The 27,407-nt window shown below is 35.8% G+C and overlaps 1 protein-coding gene across 3 annotated transcripts in view; it reads right to left on the bottom strand.

The window, feature by feature from the left end:
• Positions 1–1,198: 1,198 nt before the first annotated feature.
• LOC136033059 (GATOR2 complex protein WDR59-like) overlaps positions 1,199–27,407 on the bottom strand; it is a 125,062-nt gene continuing 98,853 nt past the window's right edge. For 2 of the 3 annotated variants that reach the window (XM_065713647.1, XM_065713649.1), the window contains exons 19-22: positions 26,959–26,988; positions 23,818–23,996; positions 2,183–2,433; positions 1,199–1,438 (exon numbers count right to left, since the gene is read on the bottom strand). In XM_065713647.1, coding sequence (XP_065569719.1) covers positions 1,305–1,438; positions 2,183–2,433; positions 23,818–23,996; positions 26,959–26,988 — 594 coding nt within the window. In that variant the 3' untranslated portion in view covers positions 1,199–1,304. The remainder of the gene's footprint in view (positions 1,439–2,182; positions 2,434–23,817; positions 23,997–26,958; positions 26,989–27,407) is intronic. The other variant, XM_065713650.1, reaches the window with a different exon arrangement.

The raw sequence follows: 27,407 nt of genomic DNA, 5'->3' as shown, positions 1-27,407 counted from the left end.
ACGGAAAAAGCTGGATTTTTTTAATATATCTATGAAATCATGCGAAATAACACAAGTTGATGAACAGAAATTAAGCACAATAATATCAATCAAATTGAACAGTAAAAAAAAAAAAAAAAAAAAAAAAAAAAAAAAAAAAAAAAAAAAAAATCAGGCTCTAATACTGTTTGCGGATGAGACATATTTTGTAGAGGCACCAGCAACAGAAAGTTAAGCATTTGCATATGAAAAGATATAGCATGTGAAAGATCATAAAGTGGACGAAGGTAAACTCTTACAAATCTTACAATAGTTCACCCTAAAGTGGGACTGAAAACAATCCCGCAGGAGATTTTTTCTAATATGCCCAAATTTGTGTTCACTTTTGAAAGAGCTCAGAGTTGGATCTTATTGAATTGATTGCTATAACTTCTAAAATATGTCACGGAATGATAGTGGATACAATTCGTAGTTTCTCAATTTATATCATCTAAAATCGCCGGTAGTTTAGGGATTCATAGAAAGTTAGAACATAATTTCTATTTGATGTGCCTACCGTACCGTAACATTTCTCTATTGTTTACGTTTGTTCGATTTACTCTTATTGGTGTGGTGTTTACTTTTCGAAAACATTTACAGTCAGTGCATGCTTTCAAATCCGGTAGTTCATGCTCTGGCGAATTGTGATACCCGAATATCAATTTAAGATAGTCAGTAGAATGTAACATATTTCCGTTAGATACATCAGAATTAATATTTTACCTTTTTCTTTGTTAATTATGAAATATCTTTTTCTTTCGACATACCACATGAAAAGGCACCGAATGTTTTATTGGTATCATTGAGAGTAATCGGTAATTCTTCATTATTCATACAAACAGGATAAGAGGTCTACAAGGTCTGCCTTTCCGATTGTTCTTCCTTCTATACGGAAGTTCCTTCTTGCGCATGATTCATGATTTTTTTTTCTTCTTTTGTTTTAACCCCAGATTTTTTTTCTTGCAGAATTTGTTTCTGATAGATTTGTTTGGGTGTCTGGAGTTGCCTGTAAAAACAATAAGGATTACTGGTGAATTTATTTTTAGTGGTCTCATTTGTTTGTTGAATAAATATTCTTTGTCGCTCAATAAAATCGCAAAACTCTCCTCATGAGAAGACTCAATATTAAACAACCATAGTTTCTTTTCATTTTAGAAAGTAAAACACAAAAAGATAAAAAAACGGGAAAAAAGTATTGTATTTATCAAGCTCGTTTAGAATAACTAAAAATAAAAAAAAAATGGAACACAACAAACTAAGAGGTAATAGTATCAACGTAATTTGGGTCAGACCACGATAGGCGAGACTATTTTACATTTGCAGCCACAGCCTGTAGCACAGCTTTCAAAAGATTTGAACCATTCCATGATATGTTTAGTATGACCACCATGTCCACACACTAAACAGAATGTTGACGATCCTAAAAGATAAACAAGCTATAAAAAAAACGGAGAGCGAAAAGATCAAAACAAAACGTAATTAGATTGTTCATGACCTTCTCAATATGGTTGCAGCATCCGTCGCAACCTAGTAAAGAACGAACTTTAGCCTGTAATAACCGAACTTAAAACTTGTTAAGAAGAAAAAACCTTCAAACGAGGAAGAATCGGCATTTGAAGATAATTTCGGAATGGTAACTATTATTTCGGTTAGTTTTAATGGTTAAAGTTTGTTATTCATCTGAAGAACAGAGAGAGAGCTCTCGAAAAAATATATAAGCCCTAAAATGTAGAAATTTTTGAAATAACAAAGACCCTCTATAGAAGTCTAATTTTTTACGAATGTTTTCTTTTAAATCATTCTAGGAATGGACGGTTCGAAATAAAAAAAAATGGAGGGAGTAATGAAAAGAAAAACATATTGTTCTTTTGAATTCATTGCCAAAGCAAAACGTTTGATGGGTAATTTTAATAAATATAAGCAGCCATAGAAAGTCTTTTCTTTGAGAATGCTCATTTAAAGGAGGATTTAAGAAACTATCCTTTCCTAACTGGACTTCTTCCGCAAACTCATTTACACATTTTGTCTCAGTTCTCTTGTCCACGGTTCATAATAAAGCAGCGACTAATTTAAATATTCCAGAAAACTTTCATAGGATATCCGAATTCTTTTGAAAATAAAACATTCAATCAGGGAAAAAAAAAGCTCGAAGTAAAAGAGTTACCTCTTACTCCCACATGACAAAGAGCACATTGCAGAGCTATTTTTCTGCATCTTCTGCAGCAGGATTCTTTGACAAAGTCTCTACAGACATTGCACTCGACAAAGAAATCAATCCCCATATGGTTTCCGCTAGGTATAGACTGAAACTTCAAAACAACAGCCCGCTCATCGGGCATCTCCCAACGATACAGGATCTCGGCATAGGCCCATCTGATTGAATCGTATACAGAAGCTTTTGCTGGATCTAGAAGCCTGCAAAGATATTAATTAATTTGGGTAAAATCGCTGTTATTTACATGACGAATTTTCAGGAATTTTTTACTTTGAATAAAACTTGTAATGCTTAGAAAGCTCTTATTTCAGAAATAAAAGTGAATTTAATATATAAAAAAAAAAAAAAAAAAAAAAACAAGCAAGAAGAGGAGGATGGTAGGTTAGCTTACTTTTCAAATCGACGAGCTCAACAGAAATAAATCATTTTGTATTCTTATTCACTTCACCACAAGCATTTTGTTTTATTATATAAATAGCCGACTGCCCAGCGTTGTTCGGAAAATTGCTGTCAAAACCAAATCTTAATAGCGAAACACAATCCCTCTAAGTACTTCCCCACAGGTCGAAAGGATTATATAATTTACTGAAAACAAATTTCTATACTCTTCCTTCCCACCCCCTTCGAAAAACTATATTCTTTTGAATGACATCCCCATCTTATTAGATCTTTCTGCTATAATCCTACCAATACTGAAAACTCTTTCACCGTAAATTTCGGCCCAAATTTTTGCTTTTCAGCCTGAAATAATAAAAGGGAGAACTTCCCTTCAGCACACCCTTTAATTATTTATAAAAGCAGCCAGATCTTGGAGGTTCTGCTGTACAAAGTCTCATCGGGATATTCTACAACCGTTGGTTCGATATAATTCCCCTTGCCTGGGAAAGAACAATGAAATAAACACGTGTTTCGGTTCGAGGCTCGCTCAAATTTCTAAGCATCCTTCTTTAAGAAAAAAAAGAGGTAATTTTCATGTTGTTGCATATATGAACTTGAAACTTTCGGCATGCGATTCTTGGACATGCTGAATTCGACAGCGTAATTTCATCAGTATTACCTCTTCTTTTGAGATATGTTTTTCTTCTTTTTCTAAAGTAAGCACATAATCTTACACTTATTTTTTTTTAAATAATATTATTTCTAAATAATAGGAATTGTCATAAAAACAAGCGATCTTAACAAAATAACACAAGCAGATTCACACTAACAGAGAAAATTACTGTAGAGGTTTCAAGCTCCTACCCAAAAAATGAGAAATTTTACATTTTTTCTCAAGAAGAAAAATCACGGATGCATCTTTTACCTGCTGGTGATTGTACCAAGCGGATAGTCCTAGAATACCGAGACGGAGCTCATTCGAACAGAAACTGAAAGTTCTAGTGCCCTTGTTAAGTGACCTAAAAGTGCCACAAAAAAGTGGAGTTCTCCGCTGTTTTGTGGCATCAAACAACAATTTTTCCCAAAAGAGGACCAAGCTATTACCAATTCAAAATTTTGAAATAACCAATCGATTTAAATGTACCAAAAACCATGATTCCAAGTTATAGAAAAAATTAAGGCGGTGCATTCACTCCTGAAAAGTCAAGTAGTCCATACTACATGAATTGTTAACACGGGCACTAATCTTAATGCTTTATTTAACTAAGTTGATTCACTTGATTTTTCATAAATTACATTCAATGGTGTATAATTGCGCGTCAGCTGTTATAAAGAAGGGGCACAATGGAAAATTTTTTAGCGGGAGGGAACAAGCAGGTGACTCGAAGATTGCATTTTAATGCCCAAATATGCTAACCTTCGTTGAGCCTTCACATAAATATAGACTAAGTTTTGGGTAAAGGCAAGAAGGGGAGGGGGAGGAGGGGTAATGGAGTGCTACCAAAAGCATTATTTTTAGCGATATTAAATGGCAATGTCTAAATACATTGCAATGTCTAAATACATTGCAATTTCTAAATACACTACAATGCTTCAATGTATTTAGACATGTGTCTAAAATGCATTTAAACACCGAAGAAGCCTATTGTAGAGGTTACAACTTCTTTAAAACTTAAAAAAAGAAATTATTCTGCGCATAAGGGGACCTGTCCCCTCCTCAGCCCCTCGGTCTTTACGCTAAAGTTTGCCTTTTTGTTCCAATTCTTCAAGAACGAATGCTGTGACACAAAAGCCAGTGAATTAGAGTTTGAAGCTTTTTTAAAGCACTAAGAAACTTTAGCATAAAAAGCGAGGGGTTGAGAAGAGCCCCCCTCCCTTAAACACGGAATTATTTCTGATAATTTTCAGTTTCAATGTTGCCTCTTTCTGCCATTAAATATAAAAGAACGAGTTTTTACAACCGAAAGTAAGGAGCAACATTAAGACTTAAAAGGAGAGAAATTATTACGTATATGAGGGAGGTTGCCCTCTCCTCAATACCCCGCTCTTTACGCTAATTTTTTTTTTAATTTTTAAGAGAGCTTATTTTTCTAATTAAACGGCATTTGTGATTCAGGAGTCATTCCTAAATAACTACAACAAAAAACACACTTTAGCGTAAAAGCGAGGTATTGAGGAGAGGGCGACCCTCCTCATATACGTAATAATTTCGGTTCAGTTTAAGTTTTAGTGTTGCTTCTTACTTTCAGTTGAATATAACTTGTTTTTTAAATGTAATTTCTGCTCATTTTTTAAATAATGTTGGAGAATCTGGCTCCTCCTCCATTGAAAAATCCCTTCCCCCATAAAAAATTACTCCATATAAAGATCCTCCCGGGTATGCGGTCGAAAAATTTCGATTACATTTTTTTTCGACCAAAATGAGCTCGGGAGGGGGGCTAGCTGCTCTCCTATATTATTGGTCACTTAGAAGGGCGATAGAACTTTTGATTTCCGATGAAATGCGCTCTCTCTCGATCTTCTACGATCAATGGTTGGATACGATCACCCCTGGGGAAAAATAGAAAGAAAAAAAAGACAAAAAAAAAAAAAAAAAAAAAACAAACACACATCCGTAATCTTTCTTCCGGCAAAAAATTCAAATTCCGCATTTTTGCACATAAGAGCTTGTCACTTTAATTAAGATCACTAGAGGTTTGGGGGAATTTCGCCCCTTTTTCAAAAATTAATGAAATTTTTTCAGGTTCGTAACTTCTGATTGATAACATTAAATGTGATGAATTTAAAATATTTTGAATAAACATCAAAGTTCGACTCTTTTAACGCATCTATTGCAATTAAAACTCTGTTTCTGAGAGTTTCGGTTACTATTGAGCCGCATCGCTCCTTACTTACATTTCCTTACCACAAACTGTTTGATCTGGAAGAAAAACTTGTTGCTGTTTTTTATTTGTCTATCAGTGTTGAGGAAGGATTTTTTTCTTTCCCCATCCTTCTTTTTTTGTTGCTGCCTTTTTTCAGCTGCTTTTTTTTATCTTTACGCATAACCCTTTATGCACAATCCATAATCTTTAAGTAACTAAAATAATTAGTTCGCTCTCCTCGAACGGTCTTCCACAAATCCCACAATGAGATGAGAAAGTTCTCCAATTTGCCAACAAACATTGGCTTTATGGCAATGTATAGAATGAATTTCAAAAAATCTCGTATAATAAGAAAGTTCTCTGATTCGCCTCCCCACATTTCTTACCAGTCAAAAAAAAAAAAAAAAAAAAAAAAATCAAATTCTTTCTTCCATTGCTTATTTTTTGACAGCGCAAATTCACCCAAAGAGCAGGAAACCAATATTTACACTCCCATATGATGATGTGATTTAGAAAGCTGAATTAAAAAGACCAAACATTTGAAGTTACACGGCAAAAAATAAAGACAAGTTTTAATAACATATTTTAGATTATATATTAATACAGATTGTTCTGATATTTTAGGCTAGTGGCACATTGTGCAAAACAAAGAAGAAGAAAGAAACGCTTTACAAAAAATATCAACTGTTCAACTATTAATATATGTACACGAGTCCCCACCTCATCATCGAAGCTTATTGACAATATTGTTTTCAAATTTGGATTTTTCAGCTCCAAGAGTTATTATTACAGATGTATCAGATCATTTTGAAATTTCAACAAGACTTGCGGTTTGTATTCCGCAAAGCCAGCACCAATGATTCCAAAGAGTCCAATGCACGTGTTTAGCCAGAGTAACCTTAAAAAGTTTAAGCAGGCAATTGCAGAAGTCAATTGGAATAATTTGGTCGATCTTACTGATGATTAAATAAAAAAAAAAAAAACAAGTTTTTTAACTGCAACTAAGGAGCGACATTAAAACTTAAAACGAACAGAAATTGTTCCGTATATGAAAGGGGTTGTCCCCTCCTCAACGCCTCACTTTTTACACCAAAGTTTGACTCTTTGTCACAACTCTACTTTTTAAAACAATAAAACTTTTTCTCAGGCTCGTGACTTTTGATGGGTAAGACTTAACTTGACAAAACTTATATAATCAAAATCAGCATTAAAATGCGATTCTTTTGATATAGCTATTGGTATCAAAATTCCGTTTTTTAGAGTTTCGGTTAATATTGAGCCGGGTCGCTCCTTACTACAGTTCGTTACCACGAGCTGTTTGATATAAATATGAGTTTTCAAAGATTTTATGATAGGCTGATTCTGATGATGACAAAAACTTGGATAATGGTTCGTTCGTCATCAAGAAAAAGAATCCTAAGAACTTAATAAGTATTCCTTAAACAATGGAAATGATCCAATTTGTTCAAGAATTTATAATAATTATAGGAATGCCCTTCATAAATTACTGAAAAATGTATTAAAAAAAAAAAGAAAAAAAAATCGAAAACAAATTCACTGAAACTTGTAGTAACCCTGCAAAAACATGGAAATTATTAAAAGCGTTATATCGAGAGAAAAGTCTATTTTTCCGAAGAAGTAGTAATGCAGAATGGTTTGCCAACGAATAAACAAGAAGAGGTATGTGATGCTCTTTCTCAACATTTTGCTAATATCGGCGTAAATTTATCTTCCTGTATTGTACCTTCTGATGATGATCCTTCTTTGGAGTTTTTTTTTTTTTTTTTGAAAGACTCCAATTGATATTTCTATGCATTTGAAACCCTTCTCTCGTGATGAAGTAGAGAAAATCACCTTTGGGATGAAAAGTACACCGGCTGGTAGTGATTCACTTAATGTTCTTGTGTTAAAAATAGCGTTTCCTTATAATGCTGATGTTCTTACTTGCCTTATTAATTTATGTTTGAAACAGGGAACATTTCCTGATTGATTGAAAGTTGCTAAGATAACTCCTATTTCTAAGGCGGTAATAAGAATGATCTTGGAAATTATCGGCCTATTTCGATCTTACCTGTTATTTCTCGTGTTCTAGAAAAGTGTCTTAACACTAGAATTTATGATCATTTAGAACTGCATAAGCTATTAAATCCAATTCAGTTTGGTTTCAGGAAGGGGAGAACTACAGAGATGGCATTATCATATATAACTTCGGTAATTAATGGAGCTCTTGGTAATAAGCTTATAGTTGCTGGTCTGTTTTTTGATTTGATTAAGGCATTTGACACTGTTGACCACCAAATACTACTGCAAAAATGTGAATTTTATGGACTAAGAGGGGCTACTTTGCCTTTGCTTTGTGATTACCTACAAAATAGAGGGAAGTACGTTCACATTAATGGATTTTCTTCAAGGAAAAGTTTTGTTAAATGTGGTGTCCCCCAGGGCTCTGTATTAGGTCCTACTCTTTTTTGATTTTTATTAAGGTCAATCTCCTAGGTTGAAAGCTAATTCTATTAAGATAGCATTGAAATACATACCGAGATTCCCTCCTTTCTCATTGGCTTAATTGCTCTCTTGAGGGTTGTACCAGAATATTTAAACTCTGTTGACTTAATTGAGATATTACGACCGGATTTAAAGGGAATTTAAATTTTTCACATGTCTAATTGGTAACAGCTGACCATTGGAATTTGGTTGGTTACAAGTCAGATAACAGTTTAGCATTTGAATTTTCACAATGGGCAGAAAAAAAAAACGAGAACAAATAAGGGACAGGAAAACCTGAGACATTGGTAAGTTCTATCTCAACGTTATAGTAGAATATATTACTTTTATTCATTTACAAGTTACATTTTCAAACAGTTCGTGGTAACAAACTGCAGTAAGGAGCTACCAGGCTCAATAGTAACCAAAACTCTAAAAACCGAAGTTTTGGTACAAACAGTTACATCAAAAGAATTGCATTTTAATGCTGATTTTAAATATATAAGTTTCATCAAGTTTAGTCTTACTGGTCAAAGGTTACAAGCCTGAGAAACGGTGCCTTATTTTAGAAAATAGGCGGAAATACCCTCTAAAAGTCACAGAATCTTAACAAAATCACATCATAAGAGTCAGCGTATCCGAGAACCCTGCTGTAGAAGTTTCAAGCCCCTATCATAAAAAAGGTGGAATTTTGTATTTTTGCCAGAAGACAGATAACGGGTACGTATTTTTTGTTGTTGTTTTTTCCTCAGGGGTGATCGTATCGACCTAGTTGTCCTAGTATGTCGCACGAGGGTTCATTCTAACGTAAATTAAAAGTTCTAGTGTCCTTTTTAAGTGCCCAAAAACTTGGAGGGCACCGAGGCCCCCTCCAACGCACATTTTTCTCCAAGGTCACCGGATCAAAATTTTGAAATAGCCATTCTGTTTAACTTAGTCAAAAAACCTAATAACTATGTCTTTGTGGATGACTAAATCCACCACAGTTCCCGGGGGAGGGGTGGCAACTTATAAGCTTTGACCATTGTTTACACATAGTAGTTGTTAATTATGAAATGTACAGACGTTTTCAGGGGGACTTTTTTGTGTTGGGGTTAGGGTGGGTCGGGGGGGGGGGGGGGCAGGTTACGTGGGAGGATCTTTCCATGGAGCAATTTTTCATAAGGGAAGAGAATTTCCATGAAGGGGTCGCAGGACTTTCTAGCATCATTTAAAAAAAGACAATGAGATTTTTTTTTCTACTGGAAGTAATGATAAACATTAAAACTTAAAAACGAACGTAAAATATTACTTATATAAGGGGGTTCGTCTCTTCCACAATACTTTGCTCTTTACGCTAAAGTATTTTTAGTAACTCTAACTAGTTATTCTACGGCCTTTGTGATTCAAGGGTCATTCTGAAAGATTTGGGACAAAATTCAAGTTTTAGTGTAAGAACGAGGGATTGACGAGGGGGCAAACCCCCTCATATACGTAATATAAATACACAAATATATAAGTTCGTTACATAAGTTAATTCGTAAGGTACCTATGTTTGTTACTAACAAAAACGTTCGCAAAAAAAATAAAACAAATCTAGTTGTCTGTTTTAGTAACCAAAAATTGGGAGGTAACTAGGCCTCCTCTCCCATCCCCTTTTTCTTAGCAAAATCGTCCGATCAAAACTATGAGAAAGCCATTTAGCTTGTAATTAACATAAAAATTGCTTCCCCAGACTAAACATCCATATGATATATGGGTAGATTATTACAAAATATATCGTGCGAAGAATACTTTCCGGCGGAATATGCTTCAATCTTTTGACGATGCCAACTCCACGTGCAACTTTGGTGGAGATAATGTCGATATGATGCTTCTACGATAGATTAGAAGCATTATGGAAACCGAGGTACCGCAGTGATATAACTTGTAAAATAGGCTTTTCACCAAATAGAACTTTACTACTTACATCAACAGAATCACCCACTCTACAGAATGTCAGTAAAAATTTTTCTTTACATTCACACACAGCAAACTTACACTTGTAAACATCTCTAATCTTTTGAGAATAATACGAGCTTTTGCTATCAAATTATCTGCGGATTTTGGAAATTTTGTTAGCAATATTGTTAGTAATATATGTATCCTTTAGATAAACGCGCATCATGTTCACGTAAACTAAATAAAGTAAAGGGCCCAGCACAGACATTTTGCTATTTATACTGTTAGATATTGTCGTATGAGTGTCTACACCAGGAAACTACTTTACCCCATGAAATACAAGGCTATCAAGCATGGACTCTTGATCATAATTATCAAGCTTTTTTTCTATTCGACCAATTTTCTCCTCCAAATTTTCAATTTGAAATCTTAGACTACCTAGTAGAGCCTGCTCAATTTTTGCAAACTTTGGATTAAACTCGAGCGTGATTGAATCATAAACCTGGCTCGATTATCAGTTCAGTACCTTCTTTGTTCAATTAATTTGGGTCATTGAACTTTTCAGTAACTGAAAGTAAATGAAAGTAAGGAGCAGCATTAAAACTTAAAACGAACAGAAATTACTCCGTATATGAAATGGGCTTTTCCTCCTCAACGCCCCGCTCTTTACGCTAAAATTTGACACTTCTCTTAACTCTATTTTAAAACAGTAAGAAACTTTAGCGTAAAGAGCGGGGCGTTGAGGAGGAAAAACTCCTTTCATATACGGAGTAATTTCTGTTCGTTTTAAGTTTTGTTGTTGCTCCTTACTTTCATTTAAAAAAACTTGCTTTTTTTATTTAATTTCTGGACGTTTTTGAATTAATGCATGTTTTGATCTTGGCTCTCCGCACATAAATAATTAAAACGAAATTTGCATATTAATTAATTGCAATTAATCAGAAGATTTTGAGAAAAAGGAGCGAGGAATTAGGCCTAGTTGCCCTCCAAGTTTTTGATTGATTAAAAAAACAACTAGAACTTTTATTTTTTTACAAACGTCTTCATTGGTAAAAAATATACGTAACTTACGAATTAACTTACGTAACGAACCTCTATATTAGTATGTTTTTATTACGAATATTAGGGGGTTAAACCCACCCTCGTCGTTACCTCGCTCTTTACACTAAAGCTTAGATTTTGTCCCAGTTCCTTAAGAATGACCTCTGAATCACAAAGGTCGTAGAATAAATAGTTGAAATTACTAAAAATACTTGTAGCCGTAAAGAGTGAGGTATAACGAGAAGGTAAACCCCTCATATGCGTAATAATTTTTGTTCGTTTAAGTTTTAATGCTGCTCCTTACTTTCAGTAGAAAAAAACTTTTCATATTTATTTTTTCGTTGTTTTTTCAAATAATGCTAGAAAATCCTGCGTCCCCTTCATTGAAATTCTCTTCCCCCACGAGAAGTTTCTCCATGGAAATATCCTCCCAAGTAACCCCTCCCCCTCAACTCTCCCCCCTAAACCAAAAAAAATCTCCCTGAAAACGTCTGCACACTTCCCAGTAACCATTACTATATGTAAACACAGGTCAAAGTTTGTGACTTGCAGCCCCTCCCATGGTGACTGCGGGGGAGTGAGTCGCCCCTAAAGACATAGCCATTAGGTTTTCGACTATGGTGAATAAAATGGCTATCTCATAATTTTGATCCGGAGACTTTTGGGAAAAAATGAGCGTGGGAGGGGGCCTAGGTGCCCTCCAATTTTTTTGTTCATTTAAAAAGGGCACTAGAACTTTTAATTTCCGTTGGAATGAGCCTTTTTAGGACCACTAAAAAGACATTCTAGGACCACTCAATCGATAAGATCACCCCAGAAAAAAAAAAAAAAAAAAAAAAACACGCATCCGTGATCTGTCTTCTGGCAAAAAAAATGCGAAATTCCACATATTTGTAGATAGGAGCTTGAAACTTCTACAATAAGGTAACGGGAACAATAAGGTAACAATAAGGTTCTACGTTAAGATTCTATGACTTTTACGGGGTGTTTTCCCCTATTTTCTAAAATGAGGCAAATTTTCTCAGGCTCGTAACTTTCGATGGGTATAACTGGTCTTGATGAAACTTATATATTTAAAATCAACAATAAAATGCGATTCTTTTGATGTAACTATTGGTATCAAAATTCCATTTTATAGTTTTGGTTGCTATTGAGCCGGGTCGCTTCTTACTACAGTTTGTTACCACGAACTGTTTGATTGGTTATATTTTCCAGCAGATGACTTTTTATTTTCTCCAGCTGGGCTTTAGTTGTAGCTAATTGTTCGTAAATCGGGGCGATACTTGAAGACACCGAGTAAGACCATAATTTTTCTCTTGCTTTCAGGGCTTAAAAGGTCTTAGAAAAAGTTTCGTAAATTTCTGTGGTATTAACAAATTTTTGTGGCACTTTGTGTTTACGAATTGACATATAGTGACCATAAATTCTGTCGGTCTGTCTGTCTGTCTTTCCCTGTTTTACTAGTTTAGGCACTTCCAGATAAGCTAGGACGATGAGATTTGGCAGGCGTATCAGTAACCAGACTAGATTAAATTAGAAATAGTCGTTTCCCCAATTTGATCATCTGGGGGGAGCCGGGAGAAGGTTAATTCGAAAAAAAAGACCGGGATGAAACTTGGTGGTAAAAATGAGCACAAATCCTAGATACGTGATTGACATATTCGGAACGGGTCCGCTCTCTTTGGAGAAGTTGGGGGGAGAGTTAATTCTGAAAAATGAGAAAAATCAGTACCAGACAAGATTAAATTAGAAATATTCATTTATCCTATTCGACCGTCAGTGGGGGGGGGGGGGGGAGTTGAGTGACGGTTAATTCGAAAAAATGAGGTGTTTTTAAGCTACGAGGGAGTGATCGAATCTTAATGAAATCTCATATTTAGAAGGATCTTGCAACTCAGATCTTTCATTTTAGATCTGGCTCAATCCAGTTTCATTGGGGAGAGTTGTGGGGGGGGGGATCAGAAATCTTGGAAAACGCTCAGAGTGGAGAGATCAGGATGAAATTTGGTGGCAAGAATAAGCACATATCCAAGATACGTGACTGACATAACTGGACCGGATCCGCACTCTTTGGGAGAGTTGAGGGGGGGGATTCGGAAAAATTAAAAATGAGGTATTTGTAATTTATGGACGGGTAATCAGATCTTAATGAAACTTGATATTTAGAAGGATCTTGTGCTTCAGCACTCTTATTACAAATCCCAACCAGATCCGGTGAGAGTAGGCGGAGGTGGAGGGGGAAACCGAAAATCTTGGAAAATGATTAGATTGAAGAGATCGGGATGAAACTTGGTGGGTAGAATAAGCAAATATCGCAGATACGTGATTGACGTAACCGGACTGGATTCGCTCTCTTTGGAGGAGTTGGGGGAGGGAGGGTTAACTCTGAAAAATTAGAAAAAATGAGGTATTTTTAACTTAGGAAAGAGTCATCAGATATCAATGAAATTTGATGTTTGGAAGAATATCGTGTCTCATAGCTCTTATTTTAAATTCCGACCGGATCTGGTGACATTGGCGGGAAGATGGGAGGTGAAACCTAAAATCATGGAAAACGCTTAGAGTGGGGGGATCGGAATGAAACTTGGTGGTAAAAATAATCTTAAGTCCTAGATATGAGATTGACGTAACTGGAACGGATCTGCTCTCTTCAGGGGAGTTGGGAGGAGGAGGGTTAATTCTGAAAAATTAAAAAAATAAGGTATTTTCAACTTACGAAGGAGAGATTGGATCTTATTGAAATTTGATATTTGGAAGGATATCATGTCTCGGAGCTCTTATTTTAAATCTCGACCGGATCCGGTGAAGAGGAAGTTGGGGGGAGACCTAAAATCTTGGAAAACGCTTGGAGTATAGGGGTCGGGATGAAACTTGGTGGTAAAAATAAGTACAAGTCCTAGAAACGGGATTGACATAGCCGGAACGGATCTGCTCTCTTTGGGGGAGTTGGGGTAGGGGGGTAATTCTAAAAAAATAGACAAAATTAAGTATTTTAACTTATGAAAGAGTGATCGTACCTTAATGAAATTTCATATTTAGAAGGATCTCGAAACCTAGATCTCTCATTTTAAATCCCTACCAGATCCAGTGTCATTTTGGGGGGGGGGCAGGAAATATAGGAAAACGCTTAAAGCGGAGAGATCAGGATGAAATTTGGTGGAAAGAATAAGCACAAGTCCAAGATAGGTGACTGACATAACCGGCTCGGATCCACTCCCTTTGGTGGAGTTGGGGGGGGGGGGAGGGGGGTAATTCGGTAAAATTAGAAAAAATGAGGTATTTGTAACTTGCGAACGGGTGTTTAGATCTTAATGAAGTTTGATATCTAGAAGGATCTTGTGCTTTAAAACTATCATTTTAAATCCCGACCAGATCCGATGACATTGAAGGGAGCTGGAGGGGGAAACTGGAATTCTTGGAAAACGTGAAAATCGAGGTATCTTACGAATGGGTGATCGGATCTTAATGAAACTTAATATGCAGAAAAATCTTATGTCTCAGATAATCCATTTTCAGTAAGAATTGGATGCAAGGACATAGAGGGCTGGAGGGAAAAACAGAAACCTTGGAAACCGGAAATCTTGGGAAACGCTTAGAGTGGAGAGATCGAGATGAAACTTGATGGGAAGAATAAGCACAAGCTATAGATACGAGATTGACATTATTGGTACGGATCCGCTCTCTTTGGGGGAGCTGGAAGTTGTTAATTTGGGAAAATTAGAAAAATTGAGGTGTTTTTAACTTAAGAATGGGTGACCGGATCTTAATAAAATTTGATAATTAGGAGAAACTCATGTGTCAGAGCTCTTCTTTCAAATCCCGACCAGATCTGTTGACATTGGGGGGGGAGTTAGAGGGGGAAACCGGAAATCTTGGAAAACGCTTATAAACGCAGTAGATACGTAATTGACGAAACCGGACTGGATCCGCTTTCTTTGGGGGAGTTAGGTGGTGTGGTTCAGCACCTTGGTGAGTTTAGTGCTTCTGGACGTGCTAGGACGATAAAAATTGTTAGGCATGTCAGGGAGCTGCACTAATTGACTCGTTACAGTTGTTTTCCCCGATTCGACCATCTGGGGGGCTGAAGGGAAAGGAAAAATTAGAAAGATTGAGGTATTTTTAACATACGAGTGGGTGATCGGATCTTAATGAATTTTGATATTTAGATGGACCTCTTGACTCAGCGCTCTTATTTTAAATCCTGACCGGCATTAAGCCTCTGATTTTCCTTTTAAAGCAATCAATTGATTCTTAAAATTGATTCTTTAAATGACATTAATTTAGCAGTATATGCATTACTCCGTAAAGCAAAGTATATGATTACCCCGGTTCCAAACCGGGGTAATCAATCATTTATGAACGAGCCTATAAATCGTCAACTTTATGAGATGATGGGGGAAAACCAAAATATTCTAAGATACGGCACTATTAGTAATGAAATGAGATCCCGTGGAACTAAAATTGACGAATATCCTACAACTTTAGATAAAAAAAAAAAAATAATGTTCGTATATTTTATAGGCCTACAATCGGCGTTTCTTTACTTTTAAGAGCCAATAATGTTTAAAATAATGTGTTTTAAAGAATAACGTTATTTTTAAAAATGATATTCATACATTTTATAGGCCTACAATAATGTGTCTTTAAGGTTATTGTTCTTTTTAAAAATAACGTTCATACATTTTATAGGCGTACAATCGGTGTTTCTTTACTTTTAAAGGCCAATAATGATTAAAATAATGTGTTTTTAAGAATAATTTTCTTTTTAAAAATAACGTTCATACATTTTATAGGTCTACAATCGTTGTTTCTTTACTTTTAAAGGCCAATAATGTTTAAAATGATGTGTTTTTAAGAATAATTTTCTTTTTAAAAATAAGGTTCATACATTTTATAGGTCTACAATCGGTGTTTCTTTACTTTTAAAGGCCAATAATATTTAAAATGATGTGTTTTTAAGAATAATGTTCTTTTTAAAAATAATGTTCATACATTTTATAGGCCTACAATCGGTGTTTCTTTACTTTTAAAGGCCAATAATGTTATCTGCTTTGTAACAGCTTTGTAACCTAAAAAATGCCAATTCGTATGAAGTGTTAAATATGATATTGCCTCAAGGTGTTGTTGCCAATTATACATGTTTTCAACTTCCTTTTAAATCTGGTCGCAATGCTAAGGAGATGTCAACATTCTTAATGATATTCTGGCAAACCCCTCAAGGAGTGGTTAAGCCAATGAGAAAGGAGGAAATCTTGAATACTAAGAATTATTGCTAAAAATCATTCCACATAACTACAAACTTGAGAATCTTTGGGATGATTTATCGGTATAAGATCTACAAAACGACACAAAAATCAAGGCTGTATGATTAGTACAACCCTTTTAAATAATAAAGGAAGAATATCTTAAATGGCAAATTTTAAAGGAAACTGATGATAACAAAAAAAAAATTCACGGCCAAAAATTTTGAAATCTCGTGGCAAATCGAGAGGCTACTTTACAATTCTCTACGTCTTATAAAATTAATTTTATTACTACTCTTAAAAATTAGAGGTGTCCCCACTAATTAATTTTTTATGAAGCTCTAAAGAAAAAAAATGCAAATTTGTTCGGCCTATTCATGTTAAAGCTTTCAATGAAGCCACAGGAATTTTTTCATCAAAGAATCTGCTCGTGTCTGTTGTTAATACGCATTTCACTGCTATAGGAAAATAGCATTGGCTTCAAACCTCGGAGATTGACCTTAATGATCTGCCAAATGCTGTTGCAAGTACTTCCAGATTTAGGGATCTAGTCGATCCTGCACCTTCTGGATCCAGGATCACTACACCCTAGTTTGCTGATGATGCGACACTAATGTGTGTTGCTTCAACTGAACAACAACTTAGCTCAAAAATTTATGCAACAATGACTATTACATGTCTTTGGTTGAAGGTAAACCGGCTTGACCTAAATGTAAGTAAGTAATTTTTTTTTATCTTTTCGCGGTCTCCAAATTACTATTATTGGATTACAGAAATAGCTTTGCCAAAGGGAATTTTTAAGCGGTCAAGTTCCGTTAAGTACCTTGGGTTTATTATTGACGAAAATTTATCATTTAAGTATCATATAAAAGCTATAAGTAAAATACTATCACGGAATTTAGGGATTATCCGTAAATTAAAACTCTTTTTTCCTTCATATGTTGTTTCCCTCTTATATGTTGTTACGGTTATTATATTTTTCTCTGATTCATCCGTATATATTGTATTCTTCATCTGTATGGCTTGGGACATTCCCCTCAATACTTCGCCCAATCCACGTATTGCAAATAATGCCATTAGATCATTTTTGTGGGATAGGGAACCGGGAATCGGTCAGGTCAATGAACAATATAATTAGTATAATGCCTGCAACTGGATTGCGTGATTTTTATACACTGGTTTTTATGTATAAGCATTACGGCCCTCCAAAGGTAAAAGTACGTATCTACACTTTTCATTATTTCGATAAATCACGGCTCAAAGTTTGAGTACTTTTGAGAGCTTCAAATACGGTTTACGGTGAAACTGGACACTGGCTAATTCTGGAAATTAGTTAAATAGGTAAACAAATATGGGGATTTCATATTTTTAAGTAAAATTTTCTATTATTACTGCCCCGAAGCCTGAAACAGTAGATACGTACTTTTACCATTGGACCGTTACTCATATAAAGAGGCGCTCTCAAAAGGTAAAAGTGCGTATATGACATATACGTACTTTTACCTTTGACTCGAGACTCGAATTCGAATGAAGTCCCAAAGGTAAAAGTCTGTATAAAACATAAAACGCACTTTTACTCTGCCCAAAACCCCGTATCTATGACGTATACCGAAGGTAAAACCACGTATGAAGCATGTACAACAAGTCATTTTTTTATTCAAATAATTAGAAGTTAAAAAATAAAAAAAATAAAAAGAAATCACTGAAATACTGCAGGCAGCTAAGAAATACAGCCGTGCTTCAGCAAATCGACAGAAGCTGTTGATGAAGGCATAGTGCGCCAAAATGTACGGCGATTCTCATTCATAAAAGGTACAAGTTTTTCCAAGATGGCCTTTTTCTTTTCTGGCTTTACCCCCCTTGCGCCAAGAATCGGATCTGGCAAAGGATACTTTGCCTCTTTGATTGTACTAACCAGCTTTTTTGGCACAAAACTTAGACTCTTTTCTTCACCCTCAGGGCTAGTTTTATAGAACAGTTCTGTTTTTCCCTTCTTAAAACAGACCTCACTGAACTCATCAATGGTCACGCCCAAGTTCTTCATGACGATGCCAGGAGCTTTTAAGCTTTTCCACTGGCAAAAGTCTTCTATGTCCATTTTCACGGCTTTCGTGAATTTTCTACTTTTTTCTATGGTGTCGCACAAATCTTCAAAGTCAAGAACATCCTTTTTTGAATTCGAGACTCAATTGATCCGTGTATGGAGTCAGCCCCCATGTGCGTATGGCCTTTCACTAGATACTTGATACGAATCATTTCAGGTCCTCCTTCACTGTTGACTATCAGTACAAATTCACTAAAAATTGTCCAATTTTTGTTCTGGGCACAGCAATTGTCAGTATAAAAAATGAAGTGCAAGATATCCCTATTCATCTTTAAGACCTTGTGGAAGGCACTACCTATATCAGGTGCATCACGTCCTTGTCGAGATTCGTTCCAAACAACGCAAAGGTTCTGGTTTTGTTGGGTGGCCTTAACGGGGGCAAACGTCTCATTAAAACACACGAGTCTTGATAGAAAAAAGGCCTCCTTTCTGCTGTGCATGATGGGAAGCAATAACACTTTTTGTAGGTCCACGGTGAACAACATGGTAGTTGAATCTTTTTCGTATTTCTGCTTATCTTCAGAAAATGCTTTTGAAACCTGTTCAACAAGATCTCTGTGCTTTCTGTACAGTTCAGTCTCTTTCTCGGTTGCCTCACCATTTGTACCAGGAGTTCTCGCAGCCTCTACTTTCTCTTTTAATAGTGTGCAAATGTCACAGCTGTCACTTTGGGGCATGCACAATGATACTTTCATACCATTAAGAATCTTCCTATATGTCTCATCACAGATTTTATTTGCTGGATATTTTTCATTAAAGTCTTCTGCCATAAATTTGTAGCTCAAATCACGAGAAAGGTACCGAACATTTGGAGCGTGAGCTCGACGATAGTGTGGAATTGCTGGCTGAAAGCTTTCAATGTGCTGCATCACAAGGCTTCGATCAACTTTGTTTGGTGGCCCTGCCACTTTATGGCCCCTTCCGTCCTTGAGCTCATTCCCAAGAGCATCCCTTTCAATTTTTGACTTGATTGTAAAAATCACTCTGTCATTCTTGCCTAATCCTAGACAACCAAGGAATGTAGACTTGCAAACTGGCAAGTTTTCAACTTTTGGGGTAAGTGTGGGGTATTCATTCAAATTTCTGGGAAGGCTGTACCTAACTGTAGTTTTTTTTCTACACGCAGCTTCTGGGGCAATAGTCCTTCTTTTAACTGGTAGGAATGTCAGCAAAGAAGCGAGCCACATTTGTCTTGATTTATATTCTTTGCTCCAACATGTGTCATAAATTTTCCTGAATTCTACACTGGAAAACCTCAAACATGAGTTTGTACATTTGTTAGATTTACAGCCAGGTTCGTCAGGAAATGGATACTTCTTAACATCTCTTTCAAATTTATCTTTTTCTGAGCGAACTCGTTTTGGAGTAAGGTCAACAATAGACCTTCCTTCTCCTCCACCATTTTCTTCACGTCTATTTTCTCTATCTTGTCCCACAGACCTTGCTGCTACAGCGTCAATTACACACATGACATGGTCTGAGGAATCAGGTTCACAAACAGCATTGTTGCTTTCATTAGATGGTTGATTGTCCAAATTTAGCTGGTCATCTTGGGTCTCATAAGCTGCTGCATCCGAAGCCGAATCTTCCAAGGGCAGGAAAGGATCGGTAGGAAAATGGATCAGATTGTACTCTGGATGATCTGATGTAAGATCATTACTGACCGAAAGAGGAACTAAATCTGTAAAGAGCTTTCTCCTCTTCTTCAAAGTTGTCTGCCTTTCATCATCAGAAGACCCAAATGTCCCTTCAACGTCCTCCCAGTCAATATCAGACTCATCACTATCACCTCTACTTAAATCTTCTTTTTCGAATTCTTCATCAGCAAAGTTTTTTAACTGTGCCTTAGTTTTAGCTTCTCCATCAGTGGTGTCCCTTGATCGAGAATGTCCAGAAAAATTGGGTGATATGTCTGTTGTTTGATTTATCTGGATGATTTCTGGGGGGGAACAGGAACTAGCTCCTCGTTGCTCTTCACTGGAAGATGGCAAGTCGGTATTTGAAGTTGATGCCTCATTTGTACTTGCTTGACATGCCAATGTCCTGAAAAATTGGAATTCTAAGAACTTGTTATCAACCTTGATTATCTCAGATGAAAGAGGGGGTTCTAGGGCTATTTTGATACATTTTTTTTTGTTTCTAAGGTAAGCAATATTTAGAGGCCCTCAATTTTTTCTCAATGTTGTAATAGTTGACCAAACTAATCCCTGATTATCTCAGATGACAGAGAAGGTTCTAGGGGTTATTTTGATGCATCCCTTGTTTTTTATTTTATTTCAAAGGTAAGTCATGTTTGTAGGCAATACTAAAAAAATGGCTTTAGGTGGTTGGTTGGTAATTTGGTATGACGCTGCTCTCCTGTACTAATTCGACAGCTACATAGCTAGCTGTGTAAACTGGTTGTAGCGGGTCTTTTGTACCTACCTGGTAGTACAGATGGGGTTTTACCAGAGGGTTTAGGCCTACTTGGAGAAAAAGTTCCAAAATAGCATGAAGCAAAATTTTCTTACCTTAAATCTCTTTCCTTTTGTATAACCAACGCTCTCTGTAAATTTAGAAAGCCTCTTGACATTCTATGCCAGTACTCTTTAATAAATAGCTCAGAGTTGGCTGGTTGTTCAGCTCTGCTCTGGTAAACAAACAATGATGATTGTGCTGAATCATGACATATACGTACTTTGACCTTTGGTTTCCTTTCTCATTTTAATGTGCCGGCCAAAGGCAAAAGTACGTACCAAGGGTGAAAGTACGTATCTACACAGATACGTACTTTTACCTTGGGATGCGCCCAGAAATTTTTCAGATACGTACTTTATCCATATGCTATTTCCGTTAATATTTGGACTAGAGCCTTCTTACATATACCATTCGATTCAGCACATTTTTTTTAGTATGGTGGTGGCATTAAGTCGAGAAGTGAAAAATTGTGCATATACGTACTTTTACCTTTGGAGGGCCGATTATTATGGGTGCGTTCCAGACTGTTTTACGGGATTATTTCGGGAAAGGGCCATTTTTGATAGTCACAAAACTCGGACAAGTGGAGTTATTGAGGTTCCTAGCCTAGTTTCAAGTAGGACTGCTTTTTCAGTTATTTACCGAGGAGCTAAGCTGTGGAATAAGCTTGTCCCAAGTACCAAGGAATTAACCATTAGTCAATTTAAATCTTAGCAGCGTGTGCGGTTGCTTGGTAAGTATACCTTCAAAAAAGACTGAGATTGATGGAATTAAATTTCACAATAATTGTTTATTGTTTCTTTTGCTTCCGGATCATGGTATTATGTTGTTTACTTTGTATGAATTTTGTATGTAGTTTTTATCCGGTATGCGGTTTCACCCTTCTGCTTAAAAGGTGAAGCAAAACGGGTCTCCCAAGAAAAACTTATTTTAGTGCCTTTGAGAATATGATTATAGAAAAGAATAATAACTATAGAAAACAACTATAAATGACTTTTGAGCAACCCTGGACCTTCTAAGTAGCCCTTAATATAAAAATCCAAAGGTTAGAAAAATATGGGTGCAAATTACTTTGAACTATTATAACAGTTGAATCTGAGGAAATCGAATCGTCATGATCTACCTTAGCTATAACACTAAAAAACGCTTTTTATGTAATAAATAATGCAAGTATTTAAAAAAATCTTAAGAGTAAGCGCGAAAAAAGGTTAGCCCCCCTCCTCCCTATCAAATTCCCTCCAGATATTTCCATCATCGCTGAGAATGCCCCCATCCCAGTAAAATTGCTTGCGGGCGATTCAGCCTGAAAAATTCTCTTTAGCATTCTTTCATTTGAATAAGACTTCAATCTCTAATCGATTTCTTGATCACTCCAGAAATGCCCCCTTCCGTGGAAATTATTTCCCGGAAATCATTGTGCATGAAAAATTAAAACAAAATTTGCATATTAATTTAGGCAGATTTATTCCGTATATGAAGGGTTCCCCCCTCCTCAATATCTTGCTCTTTGCGCTAAAGCAGTTCAGACTTTTAAAAAAGCTTTCTATTCAAATTAAACGGCCCCTATGTTTCAGTACACGCTATAAAAAAAAAAAATTGGGACAAACAGTCAAACTTTAGCGTAAAGACCAAGGTATTAAGGAGGAGGCAAACCTTCATATATGGAATAATTTCTGTTCGTTTTTCAAATAATGTCGGTAAATCTGGCTCACAATCTATGAGATATACTCTCCCCCTCACAACAAACTCCTCTGTGGAAATTACCTCCAAAGTAAAGTGCATTCCCCACGTCAAATTCCCTCCAGACTATTCGATCCTTGTTGAGAATCCCTCGCCCTATAAAATTGCTTGCAGACCATTCAGCCAGTAAAATTCACCTTAGCATTCGTTCATTTGAATCTCTCATCGGTTTCCCAATCACTCCAGAAATGCCCCCTTCCGTGGAAGTTATTTCCCAGAAATCAAAACAAGCGGAAAAAAGCTCCTTGATTATTCCCCCAGAACATCTCAACATGAAAAAGTTGGCAAAGAGAATGTAAGACAGCTAAAACGAATTTCGTATAGTAATTCTGTCAAATCCCCCAGCGTAAAATTTTCCCTAGAATATTCACGCCCTCCCAAAATTTCCATCCACAAGAAAGATTCTCTCAATAGAAATACACGCCAAGCACCCCCCCCCCCAATGAAAATGTCTGTATACTTCCCAATAACAAATACTATACGAAAACAATGGGCAAATTTCATAACTTACAGGCATCTCCCCACGGTCTGTGGGAGATCATTTTACACCAAAACATAAAATTATTTGATCTTTCAACTATAATGAAGAAAATGACTATTTCAAAATTCGATAAGATAATTTTGGGGAGAAAATGGGCTTGGGAGGGAGCCCAGTTGTCATCCATTATTTTGATTCAAGAACCCCTGTAAAAAAACCCAAATAAACACGCATCCGTGATCTGTCTTCTGGCAAAACAGCAAATTCCACATTTTCGCAGATACAAACTTACCTCTACGCTTGGGTTCTCTGGTATGCTGAACCTGGTGGTGTTATTTTCATTAACATTGCTTTAATTTTAGGGGACGTTTCTCCCCTATTTCAAAAATTGGGCAAATTTTATCAGGCTCATGACTTTCGATGGGCACCGCCAAACTTGGTAAATCTTATATATTTGGAATCAGCATAGTAAGCTGATTCTTTTGATGCATCTATTGATATCAAAATTCTGTTTTTTAGAGTTTCAGTTACTATTGAACCGAGTCGCTCTTTACTTATACTCTAATGCAACGTATCACGTCATGTAGTCTCTGATATGGAAGTATTAAAATATTCTGTGAGTCAAATTCCAGTCAAGCATTATTTGTTTCCCCTACCCGCTATGAAGTGGCAAGTATGTGTCAACCTCTGCAATTGTGATCAGTAGATAAATATCAGTGAATAATTGTTCAGCTAATAAAATCAGGGAAATTTTGTGACTTTCCAACTTGTTTTTGAAATAAGTTAAATACGGCCTTTGGTTTTGGGAAAAAACAACAACCCATTCTTTGAATTCAGTTTGCATAAAACCCAGGGGAATAGAAAGAAAAACTTACTTGCAGTTTCTTTCATGTTCTTCTTTAAGAGGTGAAACAGCATTTCCTGGAGGTGAGCTTTTAATTTCATCAAAACTTTCTGACCAAGAATTTGAGCGGCTATGCTTGATGATGCCATAGTTCCAGCCTTCTAGTGACGTATCGCTTGGATGTATAGTGTGATACGCAGACTCACCGACCTAAATTGTAAATTACAACCCATGAAGTAATTTCTAACAGTAATAAAGGAAGCCTAATGCAAGGTTCGAAATAATGTGTACACACACCGAAATCTACAAGTAACAAGGAGGGTGCCACTTGCATTATCTTTTCATAAAGTAGACATCGTATCAGTATTTAAGGTCGCATCAATAACAGAAATGAACATTCATGCTATTTATAAGAGCCAACTAGTTATTTGTTGCACAAATTACCGTGCTTCTAAAAATGTGATTAGTGAAACGCTTTCCTCTAAAATGATCCTGCTTACGTTTTACGAAATTTCCATTTACACTCGATTGTTTTCCAACGAGACATGTTCAATTGAGCGTCAACCAGAATGAATGATGATTAATGGCACATTGCGTGAGGAAATTGTGATGTTAGATCTTGTATAGGATCAATTGATTCCTTGCAGTTGAGAAATGTATAACATCGTTAAATGATTAATTAAATCTCTGTAAATTATCACGGAACAATAATAAAACATTTTACTTTCTTGCATATTTAACAGAGTACCTTGTAATAGATAAAACTAGTTGTACAAGGAAGGTATACAAATAAAATTACTGTTACTGTTAACACGTGTATTAGTGATCTTTTGCTTAAAGTAACCGATGTCTCACATCCTATTTAGATGTACCAAATACAACAACACAGAGAGAAGCCTGAAGGAACGGTGTCTGGAAAAAAAGGGAGCCTTGAGAGGAATTTTGTAAAACGGTGTTACTTGCTTTAGCAAAAGGTTTATTTAGCTAAATGTTTTCGTAAATGGAATTAAAATCGTGGTTTCTCTGTATCTGTCTCAAGTGACAAATCAGAGAGTATATAATTATCTTAAATTTATGGGTTCTGTCACCCAGTGTGCGATACCCTTATCAATCAAAATTACTGTCGTCACTTGAATATGACCAAAAGGCTGAAACCGTTGAGAAGAAGTTTAGCCTGCAGAGAATTGAACTTTCGGGGTTTTTTTGTTTTGTTTTTAACTTAAAGAGGTTTACTGAGATCAGCAAGTAGGGCTGCCAAAGGTTCAAGTGGTAACAAATAGGGAATTAGGGACCTCTTTTTAGTCAAAAAGGGACGTCTCTAGGGACCATTCTGGACACAAAATGCACCTCAAAACTCAGTTTTTAGAAAGCCTGTGTAAGAAAAAGCGGTGACACAAATCCAAACGATACTTGACTAAGAAGAAAAATGGGTTATGATCATTTGCAGACATCTCTCCATGATCAGAGGCCAAGTGATAATTAAGAATCAGACCACCTGAGAATCATTATTTCTTGATTTCAGATCCTAGTTTTATCTTCTAGTTTTGATTAAACATTTTAACCCTACATTGTGCTCATTATTTTGTTCCTTTAATTTCAGATTTTTCTTCGTTGATTATACCGGCAAAATATTTACGGGTCATTTTTTTTTCTGTGAATTTCACTGGCCATAAACACGTCCCCCTGGCTAATCTTGTTATGTTTCTTTGGAGTTTTATTAATAGATCTATCCATACAATTTATTTTTGACATTACTCTGTGAAGCAAATTTGTTCAATAAACTTGTTGGCAGCAAGATCTGACCCATCACTTGCGTTGAAAATGAAGAAACCTTGTGGAACCAGATGTATCGCTACATTAATAGCTCTTGGAAACTAGAATATAATTAAATATGTTCCTAACTTAATTGATGCTCGACAAATCCAACCAGTAATGAGGTGAGTTTTGTCCTTATTAGCCAAAATAAAATTTGACAAAATGGAAAAAAAGGATTTGAAGACACTGAGATCCTATATATTCATACAAATTAACTTCTCTAACTTTCCCTTGAAAATGTAACTTTGAGCCCTACGAGCCAGTTAATACAGAAAAAGAAATAGCATTGTATCATGAATTGTTTCCAATTATTTTCAGTTACTTCTTGAAGATAGTAAAAGAGTTAAGCTTCAAGCCAAAAACTTTATCGAATTTTTCAAATTTGGCAGGATAAAAACAGCATACTATAGGAATAACACTTTTTGGAATCTTCGTGCTTGTACAAGGATACTTTATAACAAAACATAACCCATATGCCTCACGCAACAATATTATTCATCGAAGATAAATCCATAACTACCAAAATGAATTTACAGGACTACGTAACCCTTTCATTATTCACTTTTGGCTAAAAGGTCACGTATGGTGAGTCTTGGTTTCTGTACAAAACCTAATTTGACAACTTTATTCGTCTTACAATAAAGGTTTTTAGATTAAAACGTTTTGTTTATTGGAAGCGATGTTGTATTGTAAAAATTATAAAATGACTGATACAATATCTCTCAAAGAATTTATGGCACCCTGACTAACTAACACGAATTGGAAGGGCTCTGCTTTACGTAGATAAATTAAATATTTTAGTTATCGCCTTTTTCTCTTCCCATAAGAAGACGCCATGGATTAATGTTCCCTTGTTGTTTAAACCTCACAGCGTTCCAAACGAAATTTGAAAAGGGGGGAAGGGGAGGAGCGCAGATTAATTCACGGACAAAATGGATGAATAGATCAAACCTTACACAATATCATCAGTCGAAGGGTGATTACAAGCATCTCTTTTTTCGTTCTTTTTGTTGGCATTTCTATTTTTGTTATTGTTATTGCGTTTATAGAATAGGAATTAGCAACTTTTTTAATAGAACAAACCAAATGAAGAACTTTATTTCATGCGAAAGAAAGACAAAAAATAATGTGCATGACTTTATAACGAATGAACTAAAAAGAGAAAAGAAAGAAAAGGACAAAATTTTAAGCATGTGCTTCAAAGCCGATATTATAATTAAGTAAATAAATCATGCATGTTAAGCAATAAGTAGAAAACGGAGAGAAAAATTATATAAAGGACATTGGACATAACACAGATGAATACAACAGATAACAGCAATAAATAGCATTTGCGGCTAGCTATCCATAAAAATACCTTAAAGCTCCATCCTCCTCGGTGAAGAAGCTAGAAAATGAACAAAACATAATTGTATTTTAGCAAGAATGCTCTTAACAAGTCACTTCTAAGTTAAAGATCAGAATTCAACAAAAAGTCGAGGAAGGCCGAACATAGAAAATCCCATCTGCACTTGAAAATTTTTCATATAAGTATACCTACTTTTTTCCAGATAATACATTTAAAGCTAATGCTAACATAAACTTGTGTCATACCATTTTCATAGGTCTTTCTACTGCATAGACATATGCAAAGTGTTATCAGCCTTGTGGCTTAAAACTAGTATCTCTCTTAGCAATACCTTTTCCTGTAGTCATTTCTAGCGATTATTGAACTTTGTCTTAATTTGCTGTCTGGATAGTCCTTAAATTTAAATTAGTAAACTAAAAGTCCATGAATTAGTTCTTAAAGATTAGTCCTGATTAGAC

This window comes from Artemia franciscana, chromosome 11 (assembly GCF_032884065.1).
Source record: "Artemia franciscana chromosome 11, ASM3288406v1, whole genome shotgun sequence".
Lineage (NCBI taxonomy): Eukaryota > Metazoa > Arthropoda > Branchiopoda > Anostraca > Artemiidae > Artemia > Artemia franciscana.
The sequence above is the reverse complement of the archived record's forward strand: the minus strand, read 5'-3'. Positions and strand labels throughout refer to the sequence as shown.